Source organism: Protobothrops mucrosquamatus, unplaced genomic scaffold (genome assembly GCF_001527695.2).
Source record: "Protobothrops mucrosquamatus isolate PMUCROS unplaced genomic scaffold, P.Mucros_1.0 scaffold_199, whole genome shotgun sequence".
Classification (NCBI taxonomy): domain Eukaryota; kingdom Metazoa; phylum Chordata; class Lepidosauria; order Squamata; family Viperidae; genus Protobothrops; species Protobothrops mucrosquamatus.
The window spans coordinates 651,222-661,958 of record NW_015386275.1 but is presented as its reverse complement, the minus strand read 5'-3'; the positions used below and the strand labels follow the sequence as shown (position 1 = coordinate 661,958).

General features: G+C 37.3%; 1 protein-coding gene across 3 annotated transcripts in view; it reads left to right on the top strand.

Annotated features, from left to right (window-relative positions):
- POFUT2 (protein O-fucosyltransferase 2) overlaps nt 1-10,737 on the top strand; it is a 42,509-nt gene that overhangs the window by 6,657 nt on the left and 25,115 nt on the right. For 2 of the 3 annotated variants that reach the window (XM_015825483.1, XM_015825491.1), the window contains exons 2-7: nt 806-1,056; nt 1,503-1,647; nt 2,870-2,977; nt 4,184-4,250; nt 5,426-5,551; nt 9,589-9,769. In XM_015825483.1, the coding sequence (XP_015680969.1) occupies nt 806-1,056; nt 1,503-1,647; nt 2,870-2,977; nt 4,184-4,250; nt 5,426-5,551; nt 9,589-9,769 (878 nt within the window). The remainder of the gene's footprint in view (nt 1-805; nt 1,057-1,502; nt 1,648-2,869; nt 2,978-4,183; nt 4,251-5,425; nt 5,552-9,588; nt 9,770-10,737) is intronic. The other variant, XM_015825496.1, reaches the window with a different exon arrangement.

Below are 10,737 nucleotides of genomic sequence, written 5' to 3'. Positions count from 1 at the left end.
CGGATATCTTCGAGACCGCCTCCTGCCGCAGATTACCCCCCATCGACCTGTACGCTCCCACAGAGTGGGTCTCCTCAGGGTGCCGTCAGCCAGACAGTGCCGGCTGGCGACCCCAAGGGGGAGGGCCTTCTCTGTGGGAGCTCCCACCCTCTGGAATGAACTGCCCCCAGAGATCAGGGTGATCCCTGATCTCCCTTCCGCCGCGCCCTTAAGACATGGTTATTCCAGTTTGCGGGACTGGCCTAGGGGAAACTTTTAGAGGGGGTTTTAATTATAATTTTAATTAGACCAAATTACTAATATTTCCCTTTTAATCAATTTTTAAACTTGTAGTGTGTTATTTTTGTATTTTTATCCGGTTGTTAGCCGCCCTGAGTCCGTAAGGAGAAGGGCGGGATATAAATTTAAATTTAAAAAAAAAATTAAAAAAAAAAAAAGTTTCATGCAAAATACCCCAACAAACCGAGAACTAGTCATTAACATATGCTTTTGTTTACATTACAGGATCTGTCCTTTTTGTAAGGGGGGGCGGATGTCAACGCTGCTAATATTGAATATTCTTGCTTTGACAAAATATGCAGAACTGTCTGGTACTTTTAGAATTAATTCCAATGAGAATGAGAGAGGAGAGAAAAGCCCGCAGAAGGGAACGGAAGTGAATCTTTGCCCTCCAGGTTAATTTTTCCAAATGTCTGAATTCAGAATCCTTCCAAAAATATGGCTGCTTGGTTTTTTCTCTGCTTTAACATTGAAATGATTATAAATCATAGTTTAACTGTTTATTTGTAATATTTCTTTTCTCTAGGTACCTTTTGTATGATGTTAATCCACCTGAAGGTTTCAATCTACGTAGAGATGTATACATACGAATTGCATCTCTTCTGAAGACCTTATTGAAGACTGAGGCATGGGTGTTGGTTCTGCCTCCTTGGGGACGTCTTTATCATTGGCAAACTCCTAAAATTCATCAAGTCCAAATTCCTTGGTCCGATTTTTTTGATGTTCCAAGCCTCAATAAAAACATACATGTTATTGAGTATGAACAATTTCTTGCAGGTAACATATGCTTTAGAAGAACCGGTATGATATGAAATCTTAGTGTAGTTTCATTTGGCTTTTTCTATGCATTAAGATAGGTGAGGTGTATTAAGATACTATTTCAACATTTAAACTCTAATGCACATCTTTTAAGTTTTTCAGTAAATCATATGCATTCCCCATTTAAAACTTTTTGGTATATATTTTCACTGTTGAAAAGCACAATGATTGCAAGCAAAGTTCATGAATTTAGTAGTTACGGGCTTGTTATTACATTTGTGGGGGGGGAGAGAGAGAGAATACAATTTTATTAACTGTTCAAACACTTTGCAATTTTCTTTCTGATCTAAGTTATTCGGCTCTCCCCTTAAACATACATAGACTCCATTTCATTGTACATCTATTATGTGTAACAAGATATATGCTTATATTTGTGTATTGATTTATGTTGAATTGTCACTCAGAGTCAGGTGGTCCTTTTATTGATGAGATATATGTCCTGCAAAACTATGCTGAAGGATGGAAAGAGGGGACATGGGAGGAGAAGATTGAGGAGAGACCATGTATTGACCAGCATATGTATTCAACAGATAAAGATAAATATTACAGGTATACTAATCTTTATATTGTTATGTTAACATAGTCTCTAGCTAAAAATTATTTCCAACCATGTTTTCTGGGGAGGAGGGAAGTATTTGGGAAAAAGGGAGAAAAACGTTTCAAAATTGAAAATTGGCCTCTTGGGATAGGTATAGTACAACTAAAGTCAAAATTCAAGTGATACTTACAATCACTCTCCTTAAAAGACATATCAAAATGAAAGCATCATAACTGAGAAGATGAACTTCTAATTCCAAAATCTCAGCCAGCAGGGCCTAGAGCCACAGAACAAGCAGAGCAACATGAAGGGATGGATGTGAGGATGTGTACGAATTACCTAGCCTTTAGGCCAGACATATCAAACTCGCGACATCACATGACGTTGCGCAACGTATCGGGACAGTTTTGCCATTGCTGGCAATGGGGTGGGCGCGGCTTCCACGTGACGTGTCCGGCCTACAGGCTGGAAATTTGACAACCCTGCTCTAAGCTATTAGGGTGTTAAAAGTCCTCATCTTCTTATATTGATAGATAAATCATGGTAATTTAATTGTGAAACATGATTCTCTGTTATTTTGTGATAGGAAACATGTGAAACTATTAACCTTAAAACAAACTTAATACAGCTTTTAAAAATTCATTCCAAAAACTGAAAAAATAAAATTTCAGCCCAATTTACAGACTCTCCTACCGAGCATCCATGTTCCACAAATTGCAGCCTTCTTTTTCTCTTATCACCTGGCCTTCTCCACTTTGTCTATTTGGAAGCCAAAAGAGTTTTTCTGCCATGATCACATCAGAAAGCAAAATGAAAGTGAGACTAGTTATTTACTTAAATTTGACTTTTTAATATACAATTTTCTTTACATAAGCATCTTTCCTCAGTGTAGTCATCTTCCATCTAATTGCCTTAATGAGTTAGAAAAAAGGGGAAAAAATCCATGGGAAATGGGTAGCAGCAGTTTTATCTACAAAAAATCAGGGACTGATGGACAGAGTAATATATGCAAAACCAAAAAGGAATATTAAAAAAATGTGGTTCATGTGTGTTTCCTAGAAATAGGAACCCACTTCTCCTCAGAGGATCCAAATTTGTACTGTTTTCAGAGAATGAATGGTAATTTTAAAATGAAATTAGACTATCAACTTAAATTGAGCTATCATCAAGATTTATTTCAGATTTATTACTACTTTGTATTCATGTATCTATTAACTCAACTTGTTTTTATAGGGGATGGTTCTGGGGTTATGAAGAAACTCGGGGCCTTAAGGTAGTTTGTTTATCTGTCCAAGGTTCTGCCTCTGTTGTAGCCCCTTTGCTTTTGAATTTATCCAGCAGGTGAGACTTCCTGAATTAATTTTTTTATTCCACATATTTGCCATATTATTTTAACTTAGAAGAAGAAAGTAGGGAATTGTATGTTTTCTCATTCATCAAATGAATGATGATATTTATTATCCCAATTTACAACTACTGTAAAGGGAAGAGAATATAAATTGGAAATTGGGGCTGGGGCGCATCTTTTGGATTTGTGAATCTTTCTTATGGTTATAACAGAGCTGGAAAGGGACTTTGGAGGTCTTCTTGTCCAACCCCCTGCTCAGGCAGGAAACCCTATACCATTTCAGACAAGTGGTTGTCCAATCTCTTCTTAACCTCCAGTGTCGGAGCACCCACAACTTCTGGAGCACTTATAAAGAACACTTTATATTCTGCAACAAAAGTTGACTCCCATTTGTAATTCCATTAACAATGAGAAAAAGTGTACTGTTAGAGTTTTAAATTGTAGTTAATATCAGAAATAGTTTTTCTTAGAGCAGTTGAATTTAGCTATATGGTAATGTTCAGTTCAGAAGCCCACCATTCCATACTGTTAACTCTACTGGCTGAAAGCAATGGGTGTTTGGAAATGTAGTATCATCTGGAGGGTTTCTGACCTAGGAAATACATTATATTGAAGTAAGTGGTATTGCCATGTATATCATTCACTAAGGAATCATGGGTTCTGGATTTTGGACACATTCTGTAAGTTAGCCTATTTAAGGTAACTTCATTCAAAACCTGTTTTGCCCAGATAAAGATCATGATGAGAGTTTTAGTAGTATATAGGTGTATGCTGTCCTATTTCTTTAATACGTTTTGAAATTTATATTAATTATAGTATACTTTTGTTGAAATCTTAAAAAGTTAAGCAGGTTAGTTAATAAGTAATTAGAAAGTAGGTTCTGGTTAGTAAAAGGTGTAAATATTTCAAATTTATTAAAAGACTTTACTTATCAGTTTAAAGTTAAGTAAGTTAATTTTAAGTTTAAAGTTAAAGTTTAAAATAGCAATTTGGAATTCAATTTAGATGGGAGAGTAGGAAGTGACAGGGCTGTAGATTAGATTGGGAAGTTAAAAAAAGATTCCACCAAAGGAAAAGTAAATCCACTTTCATACTGTTATTAAGAAAATGCCATGGATACATAGTCAATAGTTGTGGAGCTCACAGAGGAAATCTATCTTAATGTATCTTTATCTTACTTAGTTTTCTCATTTTAATAGGTCAGTAATGTTAGACAGAGCTGAACATCTTCTTCATGATCATTATGGTGGCAAAGACTACTGGAATGTGAGAATAACATAATTATTTTATTTATATTATCTGCATAATAATGGAGTAGTCATTTTAATACACAATCTGTTAAATATTATTTTTATTTATGAGAATCAACTCCTCCCATTCTATGATTAGCTATGCATTAGCCTTAGCAGCTGCTTGTAACTGACCATATCTCAGTAGTAATCATTTGATTTGATTTCATAGTACATAAAATTTCAAAATTTAAAATGTACCCATCACTTTAAAGGATTCAAGGAATATCTGCTAAAATGTAATTAAAATCCATTTAAGAAAACATCTCTAGAATTCTGCATTCAATGCATCTTTCATTTGTGTCACAAGAACCTGGTGGCATAGTGGTTAGAATGCAGTATTGTAGGCTAACTCTGCCACAGCCTGGAGTTTGATCCTGACAGGCTCAAGGTTGACTCAGACTTCCATCCTTCCACAGTTGGCAACATGAAGACCTGGATTGTTGGGAGCAATAAACTGACAATGTAAACCACTCAGAGTGCTGTAAAGCACTATGTGGTGGTATATAAGTCAAAGTCCTATTGCTATTGCTAATGCTATTGTTAATTAGAACTTTGTGTTGTATAAACAGAAGATATATACTACACCTGAATTTTCAATTTAATTCCTTTAAGTATTTCCATAAAAATTGAAGTGTTTCCACTGAAAGGAGATCCTTTTTCTTCAGCAATTGTTAGAACTTCTAATTTGTCCAAACATGTCCCACTGCAAGCTTGTTGTTTAAATTGTTCTTAGATTAATGTATTTATTTGTAACTGCTAATGTAATGAATTACAATTTAACACAGGCATGCCCAACCCGTGATCTAAGGGCCACATGAAGCCCTGGACAGGTAGTAATATGGCCCAGAAGATTGTAAACTTTGAACATTATTATGTGGTTCATATACAATAACTATAGTATATATTTTATATGTATCAGAACAATTCCTGTTCACTCAGTGTGTCCCAGGCAAGCCAAAAGTTTGGTCCCCCATTATTTAACATGAAACCACTATTCTTTTTTTTTTTTTACCAACAAACTAACATTCTATCAGCCTGACTGATAAAACAATTATTTCTTTCAGTTTCATTTTTGTGTATTCTAGGAGACCTTTGTAATTATGCTGAAATACGTAAGCTAGTTCTCAATAACATGTTTATGTCGAACAGACTCGTCGAAGTATGGTATTTGCCAAACACCTCCATGTGGTGGGAGACACGTTTAGAGCTAAATATTTAAATTCTTCTGATGAAAAGGACAGAACATGGTACTCTGAAGATTGGAGAAATATGAAGGTAATTTTAAGTAATGTACAGATTGATTTTGAATTTAACAATATTGCAGGCCTTTGTTTTATGTTCAGTGGTCACTAAAATTCAGGTAAATGGCTTAAACTGTAACATAGAAAATGAGCACTGGATGAATGTGTTATTGATGAAAAGTATACTACATATTTCTTCTACTTGCTCCAAATGTTCTCAGTATTGTTTATATTTCTATGGAAGTATCTCAGCCCTTTTCAGTGATATAATGGAGTAGACATTTTAAAAAAACATAATTAAGTCAAACTTAATTTAAAAATCATAATAAAATTCTGTCAGGAATTATAGTTAAAAGGCGAAGAGGCTCATGGCTCGTTTCTATCCTGAATCACCTGCAACCTGAAAACTGACCCTTAGCAATTTAATAGCAGCAAAACTGACAGTGGGCAAAGATTCTTTACTTATTTCTTCAATAATGAAAAGGGAATAAGTCCAGTGGTTTTATTTATACCCTCAATGATCATATACCTTCTTTGATTTTTTTGTTGATGTATGGAGTTGGAATTTATGAGTAAGATATGACTAATATCTGATGAAAAAATAACAATGATTCAACACTAATGTGTTACCATGTTTCCCTGAAAATAAGACCCAGCAGCGAGTCTCATGTATGGGGAATCTGCACTGCCCGCCTCCCCCCGTGTCTTTGCCTCTGTGCTCAGCCTACTAAACCTCACTTCTAGCCATGTGATTAATTGAGCGAAGTGAAGGCACGGGAGGAAGCGGGTGATGCAGATACGTGAGACCAGGGAGGTTTTGCCACTGCTGGATTTTTGCTACCAGATTATTTAACTTTCTTTAAAGTTTACTTGATGCAGAATGTGGATCTTTCCTGTTCAGCAAAAGATTGAAAAAAAGCTTTGGAGGAACCTTCCTGCAATTCCGCTCTGCTGCTGCTCCCGATTTTCCAAAGAGGCGTCTCTGCAGGAGATCTCCCTCCCTCCCTCTCACGGCAGCCTCCCCTCCCCAAAGTCATGTTTGCAAGCAGATGCCCCATTTCAGTTCATGAGCAACAGCAGCGCCTTGCACTCCTGCCGCCTCCCCGAGCTTTCATGCCATGCTTTGGGTCATGATTACAGCTCCTGCGCTTTCTGCCGTAAGAAGCACCACTTTGTTTCCCTCAAACATTTCTTTGCTGACCTGTTTTCCATCTCCGTCACGTTTCTCCGTCTCCTTCACATTTCTCCATGACGGAGATTGAAATCAGGTTAGCAGAGAAATGTTTGGGGGAAGCAAGGGCACCTGGGGGGTGGTGGGGCAAGCTCTCCAGCTCCGCGGTGGCAGAGAAATGAAATGGAGCTGGAAAGCAGGTGGCACGGCAAACCCCCCCAAGGGCGTCAGGCACTGAAACGGGCCCATCTCTCTCCAGCAGTTGCCCAGGCCTGCCAGAGGGAAAGCCGGCATCTACTGAAATGTGGCATTCCGGCTGTGGCAGGAAAGGGGCAGCTGGCACGGGCACTGCAGGCAGGACGCCCACTCGCTTCAGCACCCTCCCCGACCCTCCGGGGCTCCACTTGCTGCTTTGGTGGCTCTGTGGGCAGAGCTGCAAAGGTGGCCGGGGGCCTAAACTGCCAGCCCAGTGACGATGCAGAGCTGCAGGCCTACAGAGCTGCCACCATTGAAACAGCGAACAGGGACCAGGCGGCGCAAAGTGGTGCCGCAGGACCGAAATGGCAGGTGGAGGAGGTAGCAGTGGCCACCACCGGGAAGGTGATCTGCGAGGCAGAGATGGCAGCTCCATTCCCCACCTGCCTCGCCTCAACTTGTGGCGGCAGTACCGGTGCAGACTGGGATGGAGTGAGCGGGGTCTTAACTAGGGCTTATTTTGGGGGTAGGGCTTATATTAGGCCCACCCCAAAAAATCAGGCTAGGGCTTATTTTCAGGGAAACACTGTATTTACCAAAAGATCATTCCTATTGTTGTAGACATGCACTCTCCCTGAAAGTGAATGGTACAATAAGCAGTATGTGATGAACAGTCAGGGTACTTGGGTTTACACACATCGTCAACCCCCTTTTTTTAGCCTGTTTGAGTTTTCCAACTGTAATGACCAAACATTAGTGGCATGCTTTCCTACCGTTTTGAGATGAAAAGTGCACCAAAATTGTTGCAGAAGGCCTAAAATAGAGTTTTAAAATATACTCCTCCAGTGGTGGGGACAGAAAATCTCAGTCTCGTGCAGCACCACTGCCTACAAGTGGCCTTCAGTCACTTAAAAAACGTTAATCCCAGGCATCAAAGATTGCCCATTCCTCCCATTCTTGTCCTAGGCTAAGTAAATGTAGGCTTTAATCTGTCTGCCTATGATAACCAAATAAACTTTTCTTCTTTTGAAACAGGATATAGATGTATCTATATGTATACTTTATATGTATACCTTTATGTATTTACTTTATTTATAAAAAAAGAATCTGACTTAAGGACAAGTTATCATGAAATATGAAAAACAGACTGCTATCAGTTCTGTGGCAATTATAATTGCAACAAGGAAAGTAGAGAGTATTTTATCTATTTAATAACATTTTAAACTTCTGAAATGAGGTTTATCCAATAATAGATGCTTAAAAATTATATTCTTGTTTAAAAATATTTATGGTAAGAGAGACAGATTGAATGCTTCTTCTGACTGAGGAAAGAAGATTAGCTTGGCACAAGCAAGATTAAATAAAGGCAGCATTCAAAACTAGAAAGGAAAAGTGCCATAACTTTCTCATGTCTGTGAAGATTAAGTACCATTTTTCTATTTTCCTCAGGAAAGTAATACAACTTTGTGAATATGTAAGTAGAGTCCTTTTTTAAGACTCTCTGTACCATATTTTTCAATGGCCAAGTTTCTCTAGATTTTTCATTTGGTTACCAATTAAGAAATTGAACTATGATTGATCTGCAATGTTAGAATGCGCCCTCACTCAAAAGACCATGGAATGCAAGACTAGGATTATCTATGGAAGCAGAAAAACATGCCCATACCTGATAGGTACTTGCAAGAAGGGTTCATATAAATGCTTACAAGAAATCAGATAGACAGCCTTGATTCAAAAGATATCACTCTGTTGATAAGAATTTCTTAACTTTGAGTAATGTGGCACATATCACTGAATTCATAAACATAGAATTCTTGCAAATCTGAATGGCTTTCAGCTCTGGAAATACACACATATGCTGAAGGACTCATTCTTCTATCAAAGGCTTGTTACCATTGAAGACTGTATATGAAAAACAGCATATCTGAACACATCCCAACCACACTTAACTGATAAGAGTATAGCTGGGTAGAAGTGCATGCATTGCTGAAGAGTGGACACCAATATCACTTGCGGTTTCTTACTAGCAACTGATTGTGACATTTTTACATTACCCTACTTCTCAACTAAAAAGTGGTTTACATAATAAATAATATACATATATTATGTATACATAGGATAAAGTAGGTGCACGTGCTGTATGCACATAAAATCTTGAAGTATGAAATTGTTCTCCATGTAGATTTATTTATTTATTTTTATTATTTAAATTTATATACCGCCCTATCTCCCTTAAGGGACTCAGGGCGGTGAACAGGCGATAATAAAAATCACAATAAATATTAAATAAAAGGCCTGCTCTAAAATACCCCATATAAACCCCTACCAAAACACAATCAAAACTACGCCAGGCTGGCCGCATGGAATAGATGGGTTTTCAAGGCTCGGCGAAAGAGGTGCAGGTCCGCAGTTGTACGTAGGATAAAGAATATAAAGGATTTCTCTATTAAATATGTATATTTATATATTTTGGAGCAATATACAGTTTCCTAGTTGAAACTATTATTAAGAACTTATTTACAAACCCAATATGTATATTGACACTTTATGAATATTGAAAGCTTTACCAAATACACATTTACTAAATATATCAAATTTATCCTTAAGCAGAGTTACAGAAAATATGTTCATGAGTGGAGATATATTCTTACTGAATCAATGCCATTTTATTTCAGTTTCAGCATGTACTGGTTCTTATGTGCTAGGTAAAACTGGGCACAGCCATTGGTGGCCCATATCTTGGTGTTCATCTCAGACGAAAAGACTTCATCTGGGGTCACAGAAGTGATGTGCCCAGCATTCGGGGAGCAGTTAAGAAAATCCACAAACTCCTGAAGTTGTACAAGCTGGAGAAGGTTTTTGTGGCTACTGATGCCATCGTGCAGGGTATGTATTTTTTCTCTAATTAGCAGAATATTTTTGATTCTGTTATAAACAGAATCTGTTCATTTAGCATTATACTAAACACATTAATCTGTATCAAAGATAAAATCACTGCTGGACAAAATAATTTGCAAGACATATTTGAAAGGTTTTAGGTTGAATCCAAGTACAGGAGCACAAGAGACTACCATACCTACTGGAATATTTTAAGTTGCCTCTCAGTGGACAACAGCTGCCTCCACTGTCACTTCCTTACTTGAGTTAAACAGGATAATGCAAGAAATAATTGTGTAAATTGCATATCTGCGGCCTCGAACACATGGTAATCTAGACCATGCAATTCATAGTAGTTTTTTTTTTAATAAAATTTTTTATTAATTTTTCAATTAAAACAACAAATACAAATGATGCATGTATATACACTAACAAACAATAAAGATACTCAAAACATTTTCGGATACACTCGGCAGTCCCCGCCTTGCCTCCACCCTCACACTTTACCTCTCCTTCCTCCCCCTAAACCTACAACCTCTCCTCCTTTTCTTACCACCTCTCTACATCCCCTTCGCCTTCTTAACCACCTCATCGAGTGCAACTTGGGGTACCAGCCGAGTATATCCTCTTATTAATACAATTCCATTATATACCTATAATGATTAAATACATCAAATTATAATTTCCCCCTAATCGCCTCCCCTCCCCGACTTCCCAGAACTAACACACCCTAAAGCAATCAGTTATATAAAAAAAAACTTTAACTCGAATTAAAAAAATATATATATACTATTTTAACACCAACACTCATATATAATTATCCATCTTCCCCCAATCCAAATATCTAAAAATTAGACTTTACCATTTCTCATTATAATAATCCCATTAAATACAAAAATTAAATCCTTTAAAATAATATAATTATATATCATTGATCATCTACTTCAAGACATTCATATAAATTCATTCTTCTTATT